Here is a 25,391-nt window from a genome sequence, read left to right on the forward strand (position 1 = left end):
CCGCATTGAAAGAGCTTCGGCGCTTTCCAGCGACCTGGAGGTGGGATTGCTTGCCTAATATGGCAAGTCATGAAGCAAGCTTCATGCAAGATCGCGGCGAGATTCCTTGGCGAAACGGCACAGGTCGGCCGCCACATATACACATCACCACTTATCGATCGTGCGATTGTCCGACTTCGCCAAAGTTCTTCCTTCACTACAGTCAACTTCGTCGGCATGATTTCTGCACCAATGCCTTGCACTTGTTCAATTAGCCATTCCTTCCATGGCACCTTCGACTGTTAGCGGTATGCATCTTGATGGCATGCCCTCGTGAGCGGATTTTGGTCTCAAGCGCGAACACATATGTTCCTCTTAGTAGAGGAAAATATAAAAGAGGCCATTTCTCAAGACAAGTTTTGATTTATCACAACCAACCCAGCTTTCTACATAGCAGGCATGCGCTTCGAAACCATTTTGACCATCTCCCTCCTGTTATCTGCCACGGCGGCAGTCACGTTGCCCAGGCGCGATGCGACCTTCGAATCTGGCACCCCGGTAACCAAAGAGATCACCCTCCCAGACGGCCGCACTCGAACTGTCACCTTCTTCGCCGAGTTCACGCCAGAAGACAGTGCTGGCGCCCCGGCTCCAATTTTTCGCAATCCCAACGCGAAGCGTGGCTGGACACCCAGTTCGTCGTTCTACGATCTATGTGGCGGTAGCTCTTTTACCAATAACTGGAACTCCAACGCCCCTCTCGTAGATGATTGCCAGTTCTTGCAACAATACTTCGCGAGCACCGGCGGCTACTTTCGAATTGAGAACTCCGATCTCGATGCCAACGGCGTCTCGTGGTCGCGCTTAGTCTCGATCAACACTTGCGGCTTCTCGGTGCGGGCGAACCCACGCCCAGCGACGGCAGGCTACATCGGCAACACCGATGTCTCCGACCTGGTTCGAGATTCCATCTCAGGATTCTCTCAGAACAGCCAAGTCTCAGTGGGCGGGAACACGGGATGTCAGGATGCCGATGGCGGGCAGTGGCATCCAGACTGGCTCATTCAACGGTTTACTTAAGAGAAATGGATCTCACTTGAAGAGGTGTCGTTGAGCTGACGTCGTGATGGATTACGAGTCAGCTTGGTTGCACCCTGTTTAAGTTTCTAAAAATCGCGATTCAGTCCGAGGGTAATATATCATCAGTGTCACACCCCGCAAATTGGCACATCGCCCCGCAAGCGTCGTATGGAATTCCGCCCCCAAGAATGTCGTGACCTCAACTCCATGTTGCATTGGCCTTACCGAGCACGACTTCGCCAAGATGCGAGTCTTGAACAGCTTCTTGTCCCAAAGCGCTGATAAAAGTTGCCGGATTTCAAGTCATGCATCTCGGTGGCGCTTGAAAGCCTACTCCAGACGCCTTTTCGAGATGCGCCAGTCAGCGAACTGCCGTGAGAAGACACATCCGCGCCTTTCTAGAGGCACGTTACGTCCCAAACATCACTTGATCAAAATCTCAGTAGCGGACTTCCACCTCACTGCTCACAAAGCGAAGGAAAACAAGTGCTCGTATCGAGATGGCTCTCTGTCAGCGCCATGCACATGCCAGACTTTCACTCCCATATAATGAACCAGAAGCATTGAGGTCTTCAACAGAATCCTGAGCACTTGCGACAAGCGCGCACATCAGGGGTCAAGATGAAGCTCACCGCCGCCTTCGCGAGTCTCCTCGCCACCCTCGCCGCCGCAGCCCCAACCCCTCAGGAAGACGACCCCGCCGTTGTGTTCGGCATATCGTTCACCTATGAGAATGGCACTTTTACCGACCTTTTTGACGTACCTGAGACGCTTTCAGGATATCCCGTCGGTGAGTCTACCTCAATCGAGCGCATCCCCGGAGCCGAGGCAAAGCGACCCCCTGCTGACACTTTTGACAGCCAGCAGCGGCATCGTGACAAACGTCTTCATATATCCTCCAGGCAACAATCCCGCGCGCTGCGCGTTTCTCGAGCCAGAGCCCAGCAGACAGGGTCTCGGTGCGGTCTCGATCATTCATGCGACGACTATCGAGCTAAGTCCGCCGGGGGAAGTGGGCTTCGTGCAATGCAACAGGACGTAAGCCATTGGCTTGGCGCAGCACCGAGTCTTCCGCGACAGGGCCTGTGATAAGAGAACGCGAAGGCCTGCAGCAGAGCCTCAACTCTTTTGTGCGCCCACAATACACTTCGGACCCGAAGAAATCGGAAGGATAGATAGAACGATAGTCCCACCATCGGAATGAATAAGACATTGCGTCAGCCCAACAGACCGTCCACGTTGCGCACGAGCTCAAAACAGACCTCACCACCGAGATTTGATCCCGGCGCAGTTGTCCACTCCAAGCCCACCAGACCGCCGGCCCCTCATCCCGAACACACACACGTGCTGGCGTGGAGGAGACGAGGGGGCCCTTCTCGAAGCATGGGGCCGGGGTATTTTTTCTCTCTCCTGCAGAGCTCAGGTGTATCGGCAGCTACCGACTTCGGGACTCATCCGAGGCTAAGGAAGACGATACGGCGTGGTCGTACGCGGATTTACGGTTGTTGGTACTCTGTTCGAGGGGTTAACCCAAATGTTTATCAATATCCCCGAAGTTATATGGTTCGATGTCGCCACCTGCAACGTTTGGACCTCCTCTTTTCGCCCCGGGCCGGTGACATCGCGGCCCTGCTAAGCTTCGGAGCAAAAGTCTGGATGTTTAGACGTTGGAGCCATTTTAGGCCATGCAACGGCGACGCTAGTGGGTGCTATTGGCCGAGAAAAGAAATCCCATTCGAAAAGATTGGTTTTCGTGGTGGTGTGGACGGGAGAGGCGGCAAAGCTGCCACCTGTATCTCGCATCGGCACATGTTGTCGTTGGTGCTGCGAAAAACATGGCCGCCATCGCCGGAAGAAGGAACATGTCCCTGAGACTATCGAAAAACGACAGGAGAAAAGAAAGGAGCGCCTCTCTTCGGGGACCGAATGCACCCCACACGCTTACGGACTGACATGCACATGTCTTAGCCAACCTAGGTCTCTCCCTGCGTCAACTCAAAACAGACCACTCGATGACGACGAACGATTGAGATATTTGCGCCGCTAACACGAGCATGTTTGTGTGTGGCGTTCCGACGGCGTAGGGCACAAACCGTCAGCCCTTCCCGTCGCCAACGTTAATTCGGCTCAGCTCAAACGTCGTTGCGAAATTCTCGATGTTGGAAGCCAGTGCCCCGTTGAAGAAGGCTTGGAAGCCAGCAACAGGCCTGTGCTGCAGGAACAGGACGAAGACCAGATGGAGATGGGGCCAGATCAGGGGGAAGGGCAAGGGTCGCATTCGCCGCCAACGACCTTTGCCAGGGCCGATTGGGGGCGCAACCGAGGTGAACTCCACGAGTCAGGGATCACTTATCGACATGTCTCCCACTTGCAGGGCAGAAGCTGCAGTGGCGGCCGAAGGAATTCAGCACCAACAGTGATTGAGTGAGCACACATCGAGTTGTTGCTGCGCATGTGTGTTGGACGTTGCGACCTGTCTTGTTCAGCTGTTCGTCCGATGCATACGATGCGTATCCCCTGACCAGCACCCCCGGCACTTGCCGAGATTCGAATTTATGCGACGCCCCCAGTCATTTTCTTCCATAAACCTTCCAGAAGGCTGCCCTATGGATCGAACGACCGACACGCACGACTCATTTCCAGCGCCCAGCATCTAAGCCCCAAACCCGAACCGCTGGCCTCCAAATTGTCGGATTCCTTCAACCGCACGCACGCACCCGCCCAGAGAACCCTCGTGTCGATCTCCAGGATAAAGACCGAAGGACTCGAGAAAGGCTCAAGCGGAGCGCAATGCCAAAGGACCCCGGACCTTGCTTCAAGGAGAAAACAATGGGGACCGTAGCTCCGCAGGCTTACCCCGTGGCCGCCACACAATGCCGGACAAGCTGCCGAAAAGGGCATAAACCTAGTCAGGGCCCTGGCGCCGCGGATTGAGAGTCTGCGGCCGGGAGGGAGATTGACAGCGTCCCCTTCCCCTCTGGGCCTTCGTCTACACAGCCCGGTCCAGATGTTCGCAGCTCTTCCTCCTGTGCCTGTGCCGCAATCAAGGAAGAAGCAGTGAACCAACTGCCAACTGTGCCTTGCTCCTGGGTCATCCAAGAAAGCCGGACCGTCTTCAATATAAAGACCATCCCGTCATGGCCCTCTCGCTTCATCTCGCCGTCAGGAGTCTTCCCTGCAGCAGCCTAGTCATTCCTTTAAACACCCTCTCCTCAAGGCTCTCCGCTCCTCCTCCAGCCCTGCCAAGATGAAGTCCTCCATCATCGCCACGGCCCTCGCTGCCGCGCCCTTCGCCGCCGCCGGTGTCCTTCCCAAGCGCGCCGACGACACCTGCCGTGTCCTCCCCGGTGATGCCGCCTGGCCTTCTACCGACTCCTGGAACACCCTCAACACCACCGTCGGCGGCAAGCTCATCGCGACCGTGCCCATCGGCTCCGTCTGCCACGACCCCAACTACGATGAGGCCGCGTGCACAGCGTTGCAAGATGCTTGGGTTCTTCCCGAGACGCAGTATGTCCAGGGCCGCACAGTAAAACACCATAAAGGCGCAACCACTAACAAGCCCCAGCTTCCCCTCCTCGTCTTCCGTGATGCAGAGCTACTTCGCCAACCAGTCCTGCGACCCCTTCACGGACCGCACCCTTCCCTGCCTCATCGGCAACTACGTCCAGTACGCCGTCGAGGTCACCTCCGCCCAGGACGTCGTCGAGACCGTCAACTTCGCCCGCGACAACAACATCCGCTTCCTCGTCCGAAACACGGGTCATGAGTAAGCTTATTTCGTCCGGAAATCTCTCCCACACTCCCGCTAACCCACTTGTCCCCTAGCCACCTCGGCCGATCAACCGGCGCCGGAGCCCTCGCCGCCTGGACCCACAAGCTCAAGGATATCGAGGTGACCACCTGGTCCGACGATCTCTGGTCCGGCCCCGCCATCAAGATGGGCGCCGGTGTTCTCGGCTACGAGATCACCGAGGCTGGCAAGTCCGCCGGCCTCGTCGTTGTCGGCGGCGAGTGCCCCACCGTTGGCCCTGCCGGTGGTTACATTCAGGGTGGTGGCCACTCCGCCCTCACCACCAACTTCGGTATGGCTGCCGACCAGACTCTTGAGTTTGAGGTCGTCACCGCCGACGGCAAGATCGTTACTGCCTCCCGCACGGAGAACTCTGATCTCTTCTGGGCTCTCAGCGGTGGTGGCCCTGGTACCTATGGCGTCGTCACCTCCGTCACCGTCCGCGCCTACCCCGATGCCAACATCGGCGGTGTCGGTCTGCAGACCGCCGCGTCCTACACTACCCAGGAGAAGTGGTGGCAGATGCTCGACTCCTTCCACTCTCTCCTCCCCAACATGACCGACCAGGGCGCCATGGTTGTCTTCCTTTACAGCAGCTCCATCTTCGCCATCAACCCCCTGACTGCCTACAACAAGACCGCCGAGGAAGCCAAGGCCATCCTCCAGCCCTTCCTCGACGTTCTCGCCGACCTCTCCATCCCCTACTCCTCCGCCGCCACCAACTACTCCAGCTACCGCGACCACTACGACAAGTGGATGGGCCCCCTCCCCTACGGTCACGTCGAGGTTGAGTCCTACAACTTCGGCTCCCGCCTCGTCCCCCGCTCCGTCCTCTCCGACACCACCTCCCGTGCCACTTACATCGACGCCATCCGCTACGGCGCCGACACCTACGGCGTTCTCTCTGCCGGTGTAGCCCTCAACGCGTCCGCCCCCGCCGGCGTCGATAACGCCGTCAACCCGCACTGGCGCGACGCCACCATCCACGTCCAGTACTCCACCGCCTGGAGCAACGACCCCGCCCAGTGGGACACCATGATCTCCGACCAGAAGCGCATGACGGACGACATCATGCCGCCCATCGAGGCCGCGACCCCCGGCAGCGGCAACTACGTCAACGAGGTCGACTTCAGGATCGACGGCTGGAAGGAGAAGTTCTTCGGCAGCAAGTACGACAAGCTGCTGGAGATCAAGCAGAAGTGGGATTCCACGGGCGTGTTCTACGCGCTCAAGACCGTCGGTAGCGATGTTTGGGACGTTGCCGCTGATGGCAGGATGTGCCGTGCATGATTATGATAGCATTTTGGGAGGCGTATTTGGGTGCAGTACATATATCTAATGCTGACAGGGGCTAAAATGCTCTCATTCACTCGTTCACAAACAAGTCCTCTTCCATGCAAAACGTGACCTCCCAAGTAACAGTATTAGATTACTTGAAATGAAAACCTAATGACGAAACAAAAACGCATCGAACTCTAGGACGTTGATCTATATGCATGGCTGTATCGCTGATCCATCAAAACACCTCATTCGCATCCCGACAAATCCATGGTCCTATAATCTAAACCCTGACGACGCCAACATCTCTTATTTAGGGACTTCAAGCACAACACGAGCTAGCCCGTCTGGTGAGGTGATGCTGTGCGCGTGAAACTCGAGTCCCTGGTCGACTGTTCTCCCGGGGTTCAGGTTCATCACAATCTGACTCAAGGCAATCTTCAATTCGATTTGGGCAAAGCTAGCAGAGTGTTAGTAGAGCTCTAGGCCATGGCGATAAAGAAACTTGTAATCTTACTTTTGTCCGATGCAAGCCCTAGACCCGTGAGAAAACACGACGAGGTTGCGCTGCATGTCGTGGGCATTCCCAGCGTCACTCCAGCGCTCTGGCTTGAATTCTTCGGGTTCCGGGAAGACAGTTGCATCATTACAGTAGAACGAAGCCGAGGAGCAGATATTGTACTATCGACCGTGTCAGTCACGATGCTAAGGAATGTCATTAGTTTCTGGAAACTTACGCCTTCAGGAAGGTAATGTCCGTGGGCGTTGAGACCTCCATTGGGCACCTCACGGGGCCATCTGCCCCTGATTGGAATGCTAATCCTCATGGCCTCTTTAATGCATGCTTCCAGGAGGGGAATCTTCTCCAGCTGAACAATATCCGGCTGTTCATTGAGCGAGTCGGGGAAGTTGCTCAGCAACTCTGCCTGGAGATTGCTCCACAGGTCGGGCTGCTTGTTGAGGTGGTAAATGGCTGTGGTAAGAACGAGAGCAGTTGTCCCCGTGCCTGTAAGCCCACCATGATTAGCAATGATTTGATAGATATGGTGTGATATAAGGGATGAGTTGACATACCAGCGCCGAGCATCAAGCTCCCGTTCTGCACCAGGCGTTGCGGTGTGATGTGAATACCGTTGCTCTCAGCGCGGGCAACCATGCTGTCGAACATGATCATCCCGGACTCCTCTTCCTGTTGCTCCTTCTTCTCCTTGAGACGATCGAGGGCCTTCTCCGCTCCCTGCTCCTCAGAGTCAGCATATGAACACAAGTCTCTCCTAGAAACCAACTTACTTGGTGAATGGGTCCAAACCCGAAGGACATGAACTTCTGAACCACGCCGAAGATGGGCTGCAGGATTGGGAACTGCTGGAAGAGCACCACCAGCGGCGCGAACGTCTCGAAACCGACAAACAAGGGGTGATGGAAATCCTCCGACTCAAGCGCCCCCGCCTTGGATCCAAAACTGAACCCGGAGACGGTGTCGAGAGTAAGGCACTGTGTTGCGTGCCACAAGGGGATGACACGACCCGCCTCCGCATAGCTCCGCAACTGCTTCACCCACGCAGCCACATTCTCGTACATGTTCTTCTGGTAGCCGACGAGGTTGGCGCGGGAGAAGGCGTGGGACGTGAGGCACTTCTCCTTTGCGTGGACCTCCTTGTTGGTCTCAGAGAAGACGTTCAAGTCCGGGCTGTGGAAGGCGTGGTAGTAGTACTTTGACTTTTGAAACTTTGTGTTTTGGGAGTAGATTTCTTTGTGGAAGATGTCGATGTCGTGGATGGAGACCTCGTCTGGTGAGATTCTGACTACCGGGCCTAAGAGTTGGGAATTAGTATGACGTTTAGACGCTGGGTGGCAGCGATGAGGACTTGCCGTATTGCTTGTGAAGCTTTGAGAGGTCGTTGCATGCGTGACCCCTGAAGTCGGAGTAGAAAAGCCATAAAGAGGTCGCCCCAGCGAGTTTGGGGCCTGGGATCTTGGCTAGGGGGTGGAAGAAAATGTTGTAAATAGTGCGTAGGATGAGATATGAAAGAGCCAGCGCAGCACACCCGCCGGCTAGCATAGAATGGGAACTTGTGAAAGGCATTTTTATTGAAATTATTAGAAAAGCTTTTGTGATTGCGGAAGCGCTTTGAGATGAGATGCTTTAGGTGTTGGAGTTTACTTGTGTTGATGAGGCCTACTGTCAAAATCCAAGGGCGGAACGCCAAGCTTTTTATTTACATTTTTAAGAGCAACTCAACGCACATTCTTGCTGTAGACGTCATTCAAGTGAATTATTCTGAATGTCGAAAGAAAGACGATGCAAAGCTCTTGAGATCATCTTCAAGATGGTGCTGAGTGGCTTGCCTTCGGGCCGTGTGTAGTCCCCGGCGATAGAACATAGATCTCGCGGGCCGAACACGTCTTTCGGCCAACGGCCGCAGCTGCGGCCGTGTTTCTCTGCAACAGTCTCTCTGCAAAAAGGATCGACGCCTCAAAAATGGACGCGGGGGTCGGAGCTTGAGTGGCCGACCATGCAGTCGGAAACACCCTCATACTCTGGCGTCTGAGAGGCGCTGTCGCTATGAAGCCGCCAGCACGTCTAGTGCCCGTCACGCGCAAGCGCCGCTGGCGATCAACGGAGAGTTGGAGGAATGCGAACTCTTAGTCAGCGGCGAAACTGTGATATGCTTAAGCAGTTGCAGCTTTGGTGTCGGGATAAGTTCGAGACCGTCTGCCCTGACGTCATCCAGAGATGGCAGTGTATTTGTTGTCTGAAGTCTAACTTGACAACATCAGACCGTGAGTCCGAACTCGCTTATCTGATGTCTTCAGGCAAGGACATGATAGAATCACGGCTGTTTATTAGCAGCGGCGTTGTGCGGTGCCCATGTGATAACCAGCAACTTGTATCTTGTTTGAAGCCCTGCAGGTGTCTTTTGTGAATGCTCTCGTCAGTATTCGAAGCAGTTCCGCTATGCAAGTCCCCATATCTCCATGTGGAACTCCGCGAATACTTCCAATAAATTGTTTTCTCCCGGTCTGCCCAAGAAGCCTCGTATAAACCCCAATTACATCAAAAGCAATCACTTACACTCACCTGGTGTTCCTCGATGTTCGGTAGCCTGCAGCAATTGCACGATCTCTATAGAGCCTGATGCAGTGTACCAAACACCTCGACAAACCATACTCTATACGATCACCCGTCCCGCCCAGAATCGTCATCTCACCTCACCTCAAACACTGCTTACGGCTGTCCAGGCTCACCGAGTGCCCAGACAGGCTGGCTGCATATCGCCCCGCACGTCAGATGAGCAGAACGGCCACCCCAACCCACCTAACCCACCCAATCCAGAATCGTCGCGCAGTCCCAGGCGTTTCCCCCGTAAGCCGCCCGCCAAGGGGCCGGCGAACCAGTCAGCAACTCCCGGAAATCAGCCCGGGAGCCTTGGTGAGAATGTCGGTATGCTTAACAGCAACCACTCACCCGTAGCCTGGTCGGGCGGCTGACATGCACGTTGCCTTGATTACGTGTTTCGTGATGCGGCTACAGCGGAACGTGATGTGAGCATAACGATGTGAGCGTAACGTGGTAAAAGGGAGGAGAACGGAAGGGGCTACTTATACAACCAGAGAGATGCACGGTCTGAGAGAGAAAAGATTCCGTTGACCAGGACACTCCCGCTTCACATTTCTTCAAGATGAGCAGCTGTACTCAATCTCATACCTTCTTCTTCGGGCACTTCACCCGGCGCCTCTGCACTCGCTGCATGGAGCCCTTCACTTCGCAACATGTCTGCCTCCAGGAGCAGAGCCTTGTGTGCGGGAGCAAGTTGACCCGCCGCAACTGCTGAACGATTCAGTAAGTTTGTCTCCGAGACTGAGGAGTGTGGGGTTTAACTCACTGACGTTGAAGTTTGTCTTTGCTGCGGGCGCCGTCAAAACTTTCACATCGGTAACGACCAAGCTCTGGCTGGTTTGCATAACTCTGTCTCGTATCGTTCTACACTGGCGTCTAGGTTTGTCAGTCCTGAGTCTTGAACTGTTAGCTGGGACTGATTTCCAGTGTCAAGTACCGGATGTGATTCTTCCACTTGGGAGCAGCATCAGCAGGTTCTGTGCGCACAATTATAATGTCGGGGGTAGTTTCCCTTGTTTGGGGGAGTTTATCAAGCAACATGAGGCTTAATGAGAGCTCAATCGTTTCTGTTGACTTGCCTTCAGTTACCCATGCCATGCTCCTAGGCAGGTAGCAGTCTTCATCATATCATCTATACCAGCATATGGTCTCTCTCAATTCAAATCGTGGGTATTATCGTCTCATTCCAGGTTTTTTTATATGCCGGCCCAAAGTCATGCTATGTATTGTACAAGCGTAAGCCACGCCACCCGACACCCCAGACCATGCCAACCGCCCGTAAACCGCAAAACCATAGGGGAACCGAATGCCTATATGTTCATTAACAACATCCCCCTACCCAATACCCTAGGCCTTGACACCGATCAAAGCACTTGCAGTAAATCACGTTGCGTAGGGCGTCGCCATGCCTCATTCGTAAGATTTCGTCGGGAGACACGCGGCGACGCGTAGGAATAAGACCCCATTGACTGTCGCCGGGATGCCCGAAGACGCCGTCGAACAGAGCGCCTCTACGACTCCTCGTTGCGACGAGGTCCGCGCATCGAAACGGAACCTCCACGCTGGCCGCCACGACCACGTCCACCACGACCCTCGCCGCGGAAGCCACCACGGCCGCGCCACTCGCCACGGCCACGACCACGGTGACCAGAACCACCCTCACGACCGCGGTTGCGTCCCTGAACCTGATGGAAGCCATCGTTAGGGTCAGCAGCGGCGGGGGCAGGAGCCTGGATAGAGTTAGTCAAACCCGTCAGGGCACGGCTGGACAATCTACAAACCTCGGGCTGAGCCTCCTGGTGCTCGGGCTGGTCGTCAGCCCAGGACTGGGTGTTGGACACGGCAGTAGGGGTGGCCTCGACGCCAGTCTCCGTCTCAGCGGGGTCGCGGGGCACGGAGACCCATTCTTGGGACTCGGAGAGGCTGTTGTCGTTCTGGTCCCATCTCTCGCCGGCAGCGTTGCCAGAGCCGCTGGTGATGTTAGCGTTGGCAGGGCTCTCGATGTTCTGCTCGGGGTGGCCGTTGGTCAGGGCAACACCATCGCCAGCCTCGATCTCGTTCACGGTAGCGTTGGCGACGGTGGGATCGGTAGCAGGCTCGGCGGCAGCGGTTTCGGCCTCGACAGCGGCGGCCTCGTCGTAGGTGACCTTGAAGGCCAGAGAGGCCTGCTTGACCTGCGCAACTTGGAAGGGTTAGCATGATCAGCAAGGACTCATCTCGGCGAGAGGCTTACAAGTGGTGTTCAGCTCCTCGCCAGCGACTCCGTAGGTCTTGTCGTCGGTGCCATCAATCAGCTTCAACATGGCGGCAACGGCGTTATCGTCACCGGCATAGATGGCCAACAGAGTTCCCTCAAGAGCTGCGTTCTCGTCGATAGTGGCGTCGGCCTCCTCAGATCGGCGGGCAGCGGCGAGGCGAAGGAATTGCGACAGAATCAGGAGCTTGCTGTGAATAGACTGAGAGGAGTCGCCCTCGAGCTTGGCCTTGGCCTCGGCAACGGCCTCGGCAACGGCCTCGGCCTTCTCCTTCTCCAGCTTCTCTGCAAAGACCTTCTCCAGCTCAGCCTTTTCGTTAGCAACACGAGTACGGTACTCCTGGTCGATCTTCTTGTACTGAGCAAGCTGCTCCTCGTATTGTTGGGCCTGAGCCTGGAGAGCCGGCTTCTTCAAGTACTGAGCCTTCTGGTCGGCGTTAATAACGCGCGACGCGACAAGCTCGTCAAGGGTCTTGTTGGCATTCTCGGCGATCAGGCTGTCAATCTTGGAGGCATTGGTCTGTAGGACGGGGTGTTAGCGGGGAGGCTCGACGCAGAGAGGGGAAGGAGAGGCACGAACAAGCTTCTTGTTGGTGTTGCGGAGGTTCCTGAACACGGTAAAGAGTTAGAACAGTAGACTAGAAGCATCAATTGACGGGTAGTGCGCACTTCTGGAGCTCGCGAATGTAGGGGCTCTCGCCGGACTCATCGGAGCCATCAGCCTTCTCGGGAGCGGGAGAGGCAGTAGGAGCAGGAGACTCGGTGCGCTCAATGGCCTTGGCCTTCTTCTTCTTGGCGGACTTGGATTCGGACTGAACCGCGGGGTTCTGGACGGGAGAGGCGGCCATGTTGAAGCTGGGTGGTATGGCAGTCAACAACACAGTCGGGGTCGCGCGAGCTCGAGCTTGGTGGGATTTTTTCCGGGTGACGTGGTAGCCAGCTATAGTAGCAGGCGTGCGCAGGTAAGATGGATGAACAGGTTATTCGATGGGTGATGATGGAAGGCCGGCCCTAGGATCGAAAAAGATACTTAGGGTGAAGGGATGGTGATGGGGAGAAGTGCAGGTCAGGTCAGGTAGAGCTGTAGATGAGGTGAGCAAGATTTGGTCGGGTGCGATTTTTGGATGTTTGCGAGAGCTTGGTGACCTGGAGAGCGGGACGGGAGGCTAAGGCCGATTCCGTGAGGCCAGGTAGGTAGTGAGGTCAGGTCCGGTAAGGCAGCTGAGGTGCGCTGAGGCTAAGTGGGCTCTAGGGGCCCGACTGACACTGGAACCCCTGCACGGCGGCCGGCTGCGGGCTCCTTCCCTCCTCCTTCCCTTACGCCCCCCTGCATCCACTGTCTCCAGCTGGGTTCTAGAACTGAGAGGAAGAAAAAGTACATGATGAAGTACCGACGGCAAGACGGGTGCCTGGTTTCAGCTGCAATTATAAGACCAGCCGATAAGATGGTTTGAATGGAATTTGGTTGCCGTCTCACTTGGTACGATCGCTGTTGAAGGAAACGCGGAGCACTATTGCGGCACGCAATTGCATCAATTGGATGACGTACAAGACAGGGCAGCTAACCAACGCCCATGGGTAAAGTGTAAAGTGACTTCCTTGCCCGTTTTTAATCCGTACATGGGCGCTAATCCCCCGCATTTCATCTGCGCCTGCTGCTCTGAGCCCGTCTCGTGACTGGGAGCACCCACCCAGCGTTTGTTTTCATTGCACGCAACTGCCCATTTTCCAACCATCTCCTCTCCTAGAGATGGTCTGATTTCGAAGCCATGCAATGCAGCCATCCAAGGTTGACGAGATTATAACTCGTCTTTTCGGATGAACCGACGCTTACCGGCCTTTGTTAATGGATGTTTTGCCAACGGACATGGTGGTTCCGAAACAGAACAAACGCCCAATCATAGGCATGCGGCTTGCCGGTTCATGGATTTTCTCCGACTCACCACGCCGCAACCAATCCGGACGCGCCTATAGCATGCTCCTCCCAAGCGTGGCATTTGCTGCGCTCAATAATCCTGACTGCTGGCCATCGCTCAGGTGAAAAGTTGTTCCGGGCGACGTCAAATGCGCCGATAGTTTATGCGTTTACACTGCCACTCGAAACTCGGTCGGGCGATTTCTGGGTTCGGTTCTCGATGGGTCAAGACTGATTCAGCCCTTGAATTTGGTCAAAGTGTCCTGTTGACCCCATATCAGCTTCTGTGTGATATACGTAGATAGTTGGCGCCTGGATGAACTTACCGCGGTGACCTTCTTGACGCTTCTAGCGGTGATGCCTCTTTCCCCGGACTTCTTGGACTCGATGGCCGCTTCTTTGACGAGACTGGCAAATGTGAGCAGATTAGATTTTCTCGGCGATCGCAAGGTCTTCTCACGTCTGCATGAAGAGGACGTAGTCGAGATAAATCTGCCAGCAAGTCAGCGGCGCGTCGCGACGCGTCAGAAAGCAGTCAACCGACCATGACGTCCACATTCTTGCTGAGGTTGCAGTTCGAATGCGCCTTGACAATTTTCTTGACCGTACCGCGAGGATAAGCCTTCTGACCGGGCGCCATGATGACTGTCGACGAGCGAGGGTATCGCGTGGTTGTGAAGATGTCAAAGTAAGGTAGATCAGCTGAGGTGAGCTCTGTGTCGCAGTTCGGTGTGACGTTCCGAGGGTGGGGGGACGCTGTTTGTTTTGTTTGGGGGCGGCAGAGCACACACCTGGTGCTGGAAAGCAGTGTATGACCCCGCCGCACTGTGTGCAGTTACTGTGACCCTCCTTTTGAGCTTTTTGGGAGCTCCTGCGTCAGTCGCCATCCGCCAGGAGCATCGCCAGCACCTTTCCGACCGTAACGACGAGTCGCATCACATACCACAAAGATGCTATCAAGGCGCATGGTGAGCTTCGATACCTAGCAGATGTTTGACAGAGTTTCACACTAACTTCGTCTCACAGCTTAGCAAGGCCGACGAGGAGGCCATCGGCGACGAGGTCGAGGTCCGCAGGGAGGACCAGGACAAGATCAACAAGTTCAGCCGTCTGCACTCGCGCGAGCTCGGTATCGAAGATGAGCTGAAGAACAAGAGTGTCAGTGGTGTTATCCCGTGGTATCGGTGACCCCAGCTAATCTCGAGCCAACATGCAGAAGGAGAAGGAGGAACTCGACGACCTCAACACAGAACTGGAGCTCGCCGACGAGGACGAGGCCGTGCCGTACGCAAACGAACCCTTTCGACGAGCACATCAAGCGAATGCACTGACGCGAGCGACAGATACAAGATTGGCGACGCCTACTTCCACGTCCCACAACCCCAGGCACTCGAGATGCTCGAGAAGGCATCGTCCAAGATCGAGGAGGAGGTTGAGGAGCTGGAATCCAAGCTGGAGACAATCAAGGAAGAGATGACCCAACTCAAGGTCGAGCTGTACGCCAGGTTCGGGAAGAGCATCAACCTCGAGACATGAATCAAGCACAAATTGGACGACCAACAAGGCCTTTCGCACACATGACCCCGCCCAGGCACAGACAGTCAACGTTGAATTTGATGGGACACGCAAGTAGTATGCTGCTGCAACAGCCAGCCATCGCAGAAAACCCTGCACCAACAGACGATTCGCGAGCACACCGCTCCGAGGCCCAAGGGCCGGGCCAGGCTTCCCGCTGCAACATTTTACGAAGCGCGGGACTAGCAGCTGCATATTCTAGACCCGGTCTCGTGTGTGACGGCATCAAATGGGCTACTGCGAATCGGCCCAAAACCATCGGGCTACCTAAAAGATGCCGAGTGACCGCCAAATGGAGGGGCGGCCCCGGGGAATACGCCGGAAAAGACCCTCCACCAGCACGGCCGGATGAGGCATGCTGTGGGTCAGACACTTGCGGTTCGGCTCCGATATGGTCGATGACCCAATGAATTGCCACGCCCTTTGCGCCATCTAGCCTCTCCCCCCATTCCGTCAGCGATGACGGGGATAACGATTCAATTTGTTCTGTTACACCCGGCCCACTCACGATGCGCCCTCAGTTGCTCGAGTCTGAAAAGGTGGTAGAAACAAAGGCTAAAACGTCTCAGTCCACAAGTCTAGAAGGGTGATCACCCACATGCAACGTGCAGACACCCGATCTTCGGGTCCCATGTTCCCCTCGGGCTCATTATTCATCCATTTGCGTCTTAATAATGGCCTCGAGCCCTCCCCCCTCAGTGCCCTTACTATGAAAACCCCAACGCACACTTGAGGCCATTGCCAAGAGGTTGCGTATTCACCAACGGTTCGTAATGTCACATAGCAGCGAACCCAGAGAGGACGTAGAAAGCGGACTTCCGTCTCTTGAACGTGAGTCTAAGAATGCGTGACCATTGCTGCCAAATCTGATCTTCGTAGGGAACCGCTCCTCCTTGACCGACGCCGTCAGGAGGATAGACGAGTATGATGCCCGTGAAAGATACGAGGCTCGCTGCGAAGAGCAGGGTCTTGACGACGAGAAAGGCGGCAGTCCAAACTCATCGAGCGACGAAGATGAAAAGACGATAGTGTCGTGGGAGGAGAACGACCCTGAGAACCCATACAACTGGTCAAATGTAAGGTGCTGCATCTTGGCTCAACTACACTGCTAACGCAGATTCCAGAAGAAAAAGTTCTTCATCCTCTGCTTGACAATGATGCAAGTCATCAACAGCACGCTCGGCTCAGCGCTCCCTTCCAACGCCATCCCCTTCATTACCGCAGAATTCGGCGTCACAAATCAACAGGCACAAGTTCTCCCCATCTCGGTCTACCTGATCGGCTATGTACGTAAAATCCATCAGCTGTCCCATAACTGTGGCTAAGTGAGGAATGGCAGGTCTTTGGCCCCGTCCTCTGGGCTCCTCTGAGCGAACACATCGGCCGCCGTACCCTCACAATCGTCACCTTTGTGATGTTCACCATCTGGACAATGGCCTGCGCTTTAGCCCCGAACTGGCCCTCTCTTCTCGTCTTCCGCCTCTTCGTCGGTGTCTTCGCCAGCTCTCCCATCGCAATCGTGACAGGCATTTTAGCTGACATCTACGGCAACCACGAAACCCGCGGCCGTGCAATGACGGCATTCATGGTGGTATGTCTCCCCTCAACTCCACTATTTGAGGCTCTTTCTAAATGCTTCCTAGATGACCACCTTCGGCCCTCTCTTCGCACCCATAGTCTCGGGCTTCTGTTCTACATCAATCGGCTGGCGATGGTCCTTCTGGGTCGCGCTCATCTACGCCGGCCTCACCCTCCTCCCGCTCGTCTTCCTCCCCGAAACCTACGGCCCCGTTCTCCTCGTCCGCCGGGCCCGTAAGATCCGCAAAGCAGACCCCTCGCTCGCCGCCACCGTCGTCGCCCCGTCGGAGCTCGAGAGGACAGACTTCAAGCAGCTCGCGACCGTCGTCCTCACCCGCCCGCTGCGCATGATCTTCTTCGAGCCCATCGTCAGCTGCACCTGCGCCTACCTCGCCCTCGTCTACACAATCTTCTACATGTCCTTCCAGGCCTTCCCCATCATCTTCCAGAAGCTCTACGGCCTCTCCCCCGGCGTCGCGGGCCTCGCCTACCTCCCCATAGGCGGCGGCGCCCTCCTCGCCGTGCCCGTCTTCCTCGCCTGGGAGCGGTGGCACCTGCGCGCGCAGGCGGACGGCCACACCTGGGCCAAGCAGGAGGAGTACCGCCGCCTGCCGCTCGCCTGCGTCGGCGGCCCGCTCTTCTTCGTCTCCCTCTTCTGGCTCGGCTGGTCCGCGCGCGACGGCGTCAGCTACGTCGTGCCCATGCTCGCCGGCCTGCCCTTCGGTGCGGGGTTCATGCTCATCTTCATCGCGCTGCTCAACTACCTCACCGACGCGTACGAGGTCTTTGCCGCGTCCGCCAACGCCGCGGCGTCGACGAGCCGCTCGCTGCTAGCGGTCGTGCTCCCGCTCGCGACGACGCCCATGTTCAACAGGCTGGGCATCGCGGGGGCGTGCAGCCTGCTCGGCGGGCTGAGCGCCGTCATGTGCGTCATCCCGTTTGTGTTCATATGGAAGGGCGAGGAGATCCGTGCCGGGTCGAGGTTCTGTATCGCGCTGAGGGAGAGGAAGGAGGAGATGGAGCGGAAGGTCGAGGCGCAGCGGCGGCGGGAGGAGATGAGGAGGGGTAATTTGAGGAAGAAAGAGGAGGTATGATCTACGGGTGGATTGGACTGCAAAGCATCGAAGCGAGTGCGGTACTCAGCCGCAGAAGAATGGCCATGATCCTGAGCGATGGCATATCGACTGGGTACATAATAGGGCTCTCGAAGGACATTGGGACTCACGATCCAGGAACAGGATGTTCCAAAATCCACGATAATACAAAGGGCGGAGCCACACCAACAAGCTGCCACCAGACAGCGGGAAAGATCATGATACTTCGTCATAAGAAAGAAAATGAACCAGTATCTAGAACACAACAGACATTAGGACCTTCAAAAAAGACGAATTGCAAAATAGATTCAGACCAGAACCAGACCAACGATTCCATCAAGTTTGAGAACCGACGGGAACAGCCGAGGTGACATGCTCTCGGAACCAGTCACTCCATTCCAGTTGCAAGACAAACGCCGGGTTGCTTGCAGACTGTGCCTGCCCAAACAGGCAACACATGTTTCATGTCTCAGAAGTCAAATCTCACCTCACCTCACTTGACCCGGCTCACTTACACGCAAACATCTTACATTCGCTCAGACTCGAAAAGCAAACTTCATGTCGGCATCAAACAGATATCTCATTCATGGAGGGAGAGAGCATGATTTCACCAAACCTCATCCCCATTGATAGCAAAAGTATATACAAAAGAACTGAAATTTTCTGGATTCTTCTTTGCAAAATCGGACACACACGACGCACGCCATAATGCAAAAAAAGCGAGAAAAATGCAAAATGCTTTCCTTCCCTCTCGATGGATTCGAAAAGAACCGTTTGATAAAAATACCAGAAACACCCCAAAAGACACGTGGACTGGCCACGCCCGGTGTCGTCCCTTTTTGTCCGCCCCTCTCTCTTCTAAAAAGGATTGTCGCAACCACAAAGGAACAGCCGAGATGTAAGCAGAAAGTTCTTCTCCCCCCCATATATGTATATCGTGTGAAACATTGGTGTACACTTGTTTTTGAAAAAGAACTTTCGCTTTATTTTTCACGGCCCCAAAGAATTGTATACAAGACAAATGTGGTGAAGAAGGATAAAAATGTGTTTGTTCATGAATCATAGATTCTTCTCATAAAAATGATAACTTGACATGCGGGGGGGAATCTACATCAAACACTTTAGAAGAGCTTGTTGGAGCGGCGGTAGGCGGGAGCACCGGTGGGCTTGGCGCTGCCGGCGCCGGGGGCGGTGCCGTTGGTGGGGAAGGGGGCAACGGTGACGGTGGTGGAGAGGGTGACAACCTCCTCCTCATCGGCGGGGCACTCATCGTCGTCCTCGCCGTCATCAGCGGTCTCGGTGGTGGTGGGGGCAGAGGCAGAGGCGGTCTTGCTGGGCTCAGCAGCACCACCGTTGTTGCCAGAGCCAGCGCCGTTGACGGGGGCGGAGGGGGTAGCAGAGGCACCACCGATGGTAACGTAGACGGTGGAGGCGGGAACGGTCACGGTGACCTGGGCGGGGCAAGAGCACTCGGCGTCAGCGTTGTCAGAGCCGGAGCCAGAGCCAGTGCCGGGGGTGCCGGAAGCACCAGGGCGCTTGATGGTGACGGTGCGGGTGCCAGTGGAGGTGGCAGTGGTGGTAGTAGTGGGCTCCTCAGAGCCGACGGCACCAGTGACGGAGCCGGCAGCGGGGACAGAGGCGGAGGGCTTGACGGCACCATCGGTGGCAGGCTTGGTGACGAGAACGGTGGACTCGATGGTGGTGGGGACGGCGGTGGTGACGACGGAAGCGGTAGAGCCCTTGCCAACGGTCATGGTGAGGGTCTTGGTGGTGACGATCTGAGTGACGGTGGTCTCGACCTCGCCATCGGCGGGGCAGTCATCGTCCTCATCCTCATCGTCGCCAGCGGGAGGGCTGGTGATAGTAGGGTCCTGGGCAGAGTTGGTCTGCGAAGGGACGCCGGCGGCGGGGGGGGCACCGCCAGTGGTAAGAGGAACACCGGCCGGGCCAGTGGGGGTGGCACTGACGGCGGGAGCGGTGCGAGTAACACCGGGGAGGGAGCCGGTGGAGTGCTCCTGGACGAGGGACTTGGAGATGCTCTCGGCCTCGGAGACGGGGCAGACGGTCTCGGTCAGGTGGACGACGTTGGTGACGACGTAGGTCTGGAGGTCAGAGGCAGAGAGGGTGGCGCTGCGGGCAGGGCAGTTGGTAACGGTAGGGGCGCAAGAGGTGATGGTAGCGACCTCGGTGACCTCGACGGTGAGGGTGGTGTAGCCGGGCTGAACGGGAGCGGTGGAGTTGTCGCGGCGCCAGTGGAAGTGGCGGGGCTGGTGAGCGCTGGCGCTGGCGAGGGTGGCCATGAGGCCGACGGCGGCAACGGTAGACTTCATCTTGAATGCTTGGTTGTGAGGGTTTCTCGGATAAATCTCCAACGGGATAGATATGTTCGGTATCGAGGGGGTTCGTAAAGGGGCGAAAGATCAATTCCGCGAATGCTGGTTTTCAAGGTTGTGGCTGCAAGACTTAGTTGCGCTAAAGAACGAATGGGATACTCGATAGTGAGCGTCGGTTTGTGTGAAGGAATGTAAGGTGTCCGAGGACTGACAACGAAAGACTGTGGAGAGTAGAGGAAAGAGCAAAAGCGCGGGTGAGGGAGGGAAGGGAAAGAAGATATTTAGAAGGGGAGGAGGAGGCCAGAGTCCTTTTAGCCCGTGGAGCAGCATGTGGATGGACGGCGGTGGATGTGAGTGAAGTGACATGGGGGTGTGAGCAAGCTGGTCCAGGGTCAAGGGGGGGCGCGGACGTGGACAGCGAACGGTGGTGGACTGGACTGTAGGCTGTGGATAGGATCTCAATCCTCGGAGGAGGAGGAGGAGGCTAGGGTGCCTAGCAGGAGGGAGGGAGGGGCCTCGCTGGAGCCAGCTTAGAGCCGTGGGCCCTTCATCTTGGGGACCGCGAATGCCAGGAGTGACAAGGCCAGAGAGTTTTTGGAATTGCAGGTTCAGGGTCGCCTTTGAGCAGGCAGGCCGAGGCCACTCACACCTCGACTCGCATGCCAGGTTCAGGTTCTGGTTCTCGCCAGGCACCGCGGCGCAGGCGCATCGCACCGCATTAGGGGTGGGCCGAATATGGAGCCAAACACTTGCTTGGCCCGCATAGAACGACATGGGTTTTTGGCTGCGGAAGCAGGGCAGGCAGAGACGGACCTAGGGGCCGCACCAAGCAAGCACACGACGGGGAGGAGAAAAGAGGGCAGGAGTGAGACTGTGAGACTCGGGGTCGAGGACGCCAACCGTGGAAACGGTGGTGGTGTGGTGGTGGGTGTGGCGGCACGTCTCACCCTCACTCTCTCGACGTTCATGGGAGAAGCTAAGAAAGACGCGATGTGCGGCCACCGCACGCACAGCCCTCGCATGGGACGAGAGATGAAGCCGCCTCCCCCAGCCCACAGACGGAGCCCTCTTCATTAAATCCAGGAGTGTCCGGGCTCCACCCGCGCCGGTGATGACGGCACGGCATTCGACGACGTGTGAGTGGTAGTGGTGGTAGTGGTGGTGGTGGTAGTTGCGGTGATAGCTGCGGTGATAATGACGATGATGTTGGCAGGCAAGGCAGCGAGCGGTAAGGAGGTAAAAAGTCAATGGGATTATGTGGTTGTGTTAAGGCTCTGGGAGAAGTTTGTTGTTGCCATGAAGTTGGGGCGAACCCCTTTACCGCTCGATAGGAGGAGGGGTTCGTTTACACGGACATTCAGGTACATGGTGCAGACAGGTACGTACCCTGGCATGCTTTCCTCCCATTCGCAGCTGGCTGGGTAGCGCCTGGCTCGGACGGTTGTTTGCACCTGTCACCGCACCCGCGCCTGCTTGTTGCCTGCACCGTTCCCTCAAGCGCGGGCACCTTCCTCGCGATTTCCCAGCGCTCCGCTCCTGCTGCTGCTGCTGCTGCTGCCAGGTCCACTGCAGTTGGCAGTCGTGGTCCTGCCCTGGCAGTCCAGCACCAGCACCAGCACACCCCTGTCGGGGCTAACCCGCTGGGCTGTTATCCGCCCCTCATATGCAGGTACCGCCCAACATGAGACACGCTTACGGCCAATCGTTCGATCCACCCACCCCACCGCGAGCCGAACACTCAATCCCGGCACCAGATCGCAGCGCCCCTGAGCTTCTGTCGTGCAAAGACGGAAAGAGCAAAAAATCAGCAGTGATGGGGATGGAATGACATTCTGCAGGCCGCCAAAACATGAGATCTTCCAGCATCTCGGCGCAGTCCAGAACCTGCAACTCATCCAGTGGGCTCTGATGGAGACCGATGGGCATTGATAGACACGGATAATCGTCGCGCGGGATGATGAGCCTCTTTCTCGCGTCTCACCTCACCTCACAACCTGCTGGCTGCTGCTCGTTCATCGTTTTCGCATCCAAGAAAGGGAAAAACACACAAGTTGTTGTGGAGATGCTCTGTTGTTGCTGTTGCCGTGTCCCGAGCCGGATCCGCGAGCCTTATTTTTATGTAAGGTCCGACTCTAAAGCGAGACGGTGACACTAACATGTGCTCGTATGCGCCTAAATCTGTGCGCGTATGCAGAGCATAGGTGAGTGAGCATCGTTGGGCTGACGGCTGAACAAATTGAACCCGTATCGCCTCACCGACAGACAGGAGATATCGTATTTCGTGCAGCCCGATGCGATGCAAGTAAGTAAAAGTTGGATCCGTTGTCCGCCGTTTGATTCACGTTGCCCTTCATGATGTGTAATTCTTTCCAGCCCTTTTAATACTACCAGCCCCCTCTTCACTGCTGAATCTCTCTTTTCTCGCAGCTAATAACAAGAAAAAACGCCATCTCCAACGGTTGGCTACAAAAAGTCTCACCCGGCGCCAAAAAAGAGCGCAACCTCCAAACCTGCTAAAATTGTCCACCTGCCGCTTAGCCGGGGGCACCGTCGTGACCGTTTGCTTGACGTCTGTCTCTTCGTCTCATCGTAGCGTGCCCTGCCGTCCGCCAACAGAGCGTAAGGTAGGTAAAATAAACAACCGACCTTAACTCGCTTTACCTCAATCGCTCTTAGCCCGACCGTTTTGACCCTGCGCTTCGAGATGTGACGTGAGATGCAAAGATGCAAAGGGGGGGGGGGAGGGTTGCAGCCAGCGCGTGCCGGAGTGGCTGAAGGCTTTTTTTCTTAACGCCCACCAGAAATATCTGCGACGCACCCGCAGCCAGTCGATCCTACGACGCCGTTGGACGCCCCAAAAGCACTTGCAGCATCGGGAGAGAAGCGCCCTTCAACTCTCTCGCGCATCTCCATATTACTCGCATCGCAGTCTCACCGGCATCTCTGCCATGCCGATGATAGGGTTCGGCATCAGATGAGTGCCGCAGTGGAATACCGCACATACGAATACCGTCATCGCTTCGAGTCATAGCAAGAGTTGTGCATCGCGGCTGTCGTCTATCTGTCGGTAATAGTCCGACAAAGCCTGCCTATAACCACCTCTGCAATACCGAAAGTCGTGCAATGTCGTGTACATAGGTATTAGTCTGCTGTGACCCGGGTCCGTCGCTCGGGGATTGGGAATTACAGCATTTCGGCAGTGTCACGATTCCCTTTCATTATCAGGCGCTGCTAAGGACGAAAAAGCAGGTCGGGTACCTTGCTTTAGCCCAGGAACCGACCCTCGCAGCACCGACCAGCATGGAGCCTGCGCTCAGCCCCTGACGCCCCTTTGGCCCCCTCCTCCATCTCTCTCCAACCGCAAGTCTCCAGATGGATCGTACCTAGCAAAAGACAGCCGTCAAAATCGTCGTCCCTTTTTTTTCCCCCTCCTTCAGGCTCTCGCTACGCAGGTGCATCATCAAGGGGTCGCGGCGGCGATGTGGCGCCGGCTCTTGAGGAGAATGAGATCGGCGCGCGGTGGGCGGTCCTGAAATGGTTCATTGAGTGCGACGCTGCTGTGCGCTGGGTGCAGCATGCGCTCTCACTCTCTCCTCCCGAGTCCCATTCTCATCTACGAAGTACCGCGCACGCAAACTACGGAGACTGCGAATCACTTTTGCTGTATGCAACCTCTAAACTTCCCGGATGCCCACGAGAAGCCGTAGAGCCAAGACGTGTCCCGTGGAGTCGAGAAATCTCCGTTTCTCCATGATCGCCAGCAGTGATCGAGATGAAGGGCGGTCTAGGCTTTTTTGCAAAGCGGGTTGCTTTGCTTTGTTGTCTGGTCTTCTATTGTTGTTTTGTTTTTGGTTTTGTTCTCTCTGAGCGCGTTTGAGTTTTGTCGTCGGGGCTTTTTCGTCTGAGAATGCCGTCAATTGACTTTTGTTTTTTTCGTCCCTTCTTCAGCTCATGCGCTCAGCTGGCCTAAGCAGAAAGAACAGAGATCTGCTGAACAATTTTTTGTATCCGTAATGCCCTGCTGTGAAACGGTCGCCTGCTGCTTTCTCTCTCAATCTCGCTGCTCTTTCGTGCGACGCTGACTGGCACAGACGAAAAGCCCGGGATGGCCCTGGCTGCAAAAACACCCAGCAGGAAAACGTGAGATCGAAACAGCGGGATGATCTGACGAGAAATTGACCATCATCAGACGGAAGCACTTTGCTTGACAGGACCTGCTCATCCAGGTACCGTTGCCCAGCAAGCCACAGAGCCTGGCATCTCTCGGGGGCCAAGCATTGAACCCCCGAGAAGGGCCGTTTCAGACCCCCGAGGCGATCCCCTTTTTCTTCTTCTCCCCTGTTTCCCCCTCCACAACCTCTTCCTATCCTCCCAACGACCTCGACCTCGACCTTGACGATGGCCCCGGTGGACGGCCCATCGGAATGGGGGCCTTTTTTCTTGACAATGGAACAATGAACGGGACCTCTTCCAAGTTGCAGGCTGCCGTCGACTTCTTCTCCCCGGAATTGACGGCGGGGACCTCATCTGGGATTCTGGGAAAATTCCCAGGTTGCGGGAAAACAGCGCAGTTGGCCCTTCCTCCCCCCCCCCCCCTCTGATATCTCTGCAGGGATCAGGACAACAAATCTCTCCCCTCAGGGTTCGCCCCAGAAGTGGTGTCACAGACTGATTGTGCAGAGATTATGTCAACGACATGCGTCTCCAGAGCTTCAGGCGACCGTATTCCAGCTCACCAGTTCACTACTGCATCTTCACCCACTTGATTAAATGAAGCCGACCGCGTCCCTTATCCCAGCTTCCCGGCACTTACCCCAACTCTCTGGTCCATGATCCATCTGCCCTACATTTTGCAGATTCTGCGCCTCTGCCAACTGCTCATGCTGGGTCAATTAGACGTGATTAATCTCGCAGGTAATTCGCGCTGGAAATTGCCCTGCCGAAGAGCTGACATGTCCTTCGCGCTTCACCTGAACACCCCGGACAGGCCTTTATGAAGGATTCGTACGCCTTCACTTCGGCTGATTTCGCTCTGTAGGCGCTACGTTGATTGATTGCGTGAGAGCTTACGGATACACCTTGGGTCGGTTCGATTTTTGATCGATTGATTGACAGATGAGTTGTCACCGCCTGCGGCCTGAGCTCCCCGCTGCCAGCGGAAACACGGCCCAGCTGGTGCTCTCGGTGGTGCCTGTCTCTCGCTCGCCTACGAACGAACACCATCGCGGACCACCGCCTGGGGGCGCGTAAGTTGCTTGAAATGAGTCGAGCCCGCTTTCAAGGCACAATTGCCCGAGAGTGAGATATCTGGCTCAAACTGCCGCTGCATTTTTCGTATCTCGCGCGCGCGAGGCACAATTGGCCTGCCCCGCCATCGTCGTTGTCCTCGTC

At 56.1% G+C, this 25,391-nt stretch overlaps 9 protein-coding genes across 9 annotated transcripts; 5 read left to right on the forward strand and 4 right to left on the reverse strand.

The window, feature by feature from the left end:
- Positions 1-438: 438 nt before the first annotated feature.
- Positions 439-1,059, forward strand: CGCA056_v002142 (uncharacterized protein; the record flags this gene model as incomplete). The annotated part of the gene is made up of 1 exon (XM_037317401.1): positions 439-1,059. The coding sequence occupies one exon, from the start codon at positions 439-441 to the stop codon at positions 1,057-1,059; it is 621 nt and encodes a 206-aa protein (XP_037183252.1).
- Positions 1,060-1,680: 621 nt separating this feature from the next.
- CGCA056_v002143 (uncharacterized protein) lies at positions 1,681-2,101 on the forward strand (the record flags this gene model as incomplete). Its single annotated transcript, XM_037317402.1, has 2 exons — positions 1,681-1,849; positions 1,920-2,101. 2 exons carry the CDS (start codon positions 1,681-1,683, stop codon positions 2,099-2,101), a joined length of 351 nt encoding a protein of 116 aa, XP_037183253.1.
- A 2,205-nt stretch (positions 2,102-4,306) lies between these two features.
- Positions 4,307-6,142, forward strand: ZEB1-7 (FAD-linked oxidoreductase ZEB1; the record flags this gene model as incomplete). Its single annotated transcript, XM_037317403.1, has 3 exons — positions 4,307-4,569; positions 4,628-4,828; positions 4,888-6,142. The coding sequence occupies 3 exons, from the start codon at positions 4,307-4,309 to the stop codon at positions 6,140-6,142; spliced, it is 1,719 nt and encodes a 572-aa protein (XP_037183254.1).
- Positions 6,143-6,439: 297 nt separating this feature from the next.
- Positions 6,440-10,096, reverse strand: BOT1-2 (Cytochrome P450 monooxygenase BOT1; the record flags this gene model as incomplete). Its single annotated transcript, XM_037317404.1, has 7 exons — positions 6,440-6,590; positions 6,648-6,811; positions 6,868-7,136; positions 7,205-7,367; positions 7,421-7,944; positions 9,840-9,959; positions 10,018-10,096. 7 exons carry the CDS (start codon positions 10,094-10,096, stop codon positions 6,440-6,442), a joined length of 1,470 nt encoding a protein of 489 aa, XP_037183255.1.
- A 666-nt stretch (positions 10,097-10,762) lies between these two features.
- CGCA056_v002146 (uncharacterized protein) lies at positions 10,763-12,353 on the reverse strand (the record flags this gene model as incomplete). The annotated part of the gene is made up of 5 exons (XM_037317405.1): positions 10,763-10,981; positions 11,033-11,433; positions 11,485-12,025; positions 12,086-12,113; positions 12,175-12,353. 5 exons carry the CDS (start codon positions 12,351-12,353, stop codon positions 10,763-10,765), a joined length of 1,368 nt encoding a protein of 455 aa, XP_037183256.1.
- A 1,303-nt stretch (positions 12,354-13,656) lies between these two features.
- wip1 (Inner kinetochore subunit wip1) lies at positions 13,657-14,060 on the reverse strand (the record flags this gene model as incomplete). The annotated part of the gene is made up of 4 exons (XM_037317406.1): positions 13,657-13,683; positions 13,747-13,828; positions 13,881-13,912; positions 13,965-14,060. The coding sequence occupies 4 exons, from the start codon at positions 14,058-14,060 to the stop codon at positions 13,657-13,659; spliced, it is 237 nt and encodes a 78-aa protein (XP_037183257.1).
- A 310-nt stretch (positions 14,061-14,370) lies between these two features.
- Positions 14,371-14,956, forward strand: PFDN4 (Prefoldin subunit 4; the record flags this gene model as incomplete). Its single annotated transcript, XM_037317407.1, has 4 exons — positions 14,371-14,388; positions 14,447-14,578; positions 14,637-14,704; positions 14,764-14,956. 4 exons carry the CDS (start codon positions 14,371-14,373, stop codon positions 14,954-14,956), a joined length of 411 nt encoding a protein of 136 aa, XP_037183248.1.
- Positions 14,957-15,768: 812 nt separating this feature from the next.
- mrr1-2 (Citrinin biosynthesis cluster MFS transporter mrr1) lies at positions 15,769-17,667 on the forward strand (the record flags this gene model as incomplete). The annotated part of the gene is made up of 5 exons (XM_037317408.1): positions 15,769-15,826; positions 15,875-16,071; positions 16,120-16,281; positions 16,335-16,586; positions 16,639-17,667. 5 exons carry the CDS (start codon positions 15,769-15,771, stop codon positions 17,665-17,667), a joined length of 1,698 nt encoding a protein of 565 aa, XP_037183249.1.
- A 1,121-nt stretch (positions 17,668-18,788) lies between these two features.
- Positions 18,789-19,997, reverse strand: CGCA056_v002150 (uncharacterized protein; the record flags this gene model as incomplete). The annotated part of the gene is made up of 1 exon (XM_037317409.1): positions 18,789-19,997. The coding sequence occupies one exon, from the start codon at positions 19,995-19,997 to the stop codon at positions 18,789-18,791; it is 1,209 nt and encodes a 402-aa protein (XP_037184174.1).
- Between the last annotated feature and the right edge of the window lie 5,394 nt (positions 19,998-25,391).

The sequence above is a fragment of the Colletotrichum aenigma genome (assembly GCF_013390185.1).
Source record: "Colletotrichum aenigma strain Cg56 chromosome Unknown KSG_Cg56_contig02, whole genome shotgun sequence".
Lineage (NCBI taxonomy): Eukaryota > Fungi > Ascomycota > Sordariomycetes > Glomerellales > Glomerellaceae > Colletotrichum > Colletotrichum aenigma.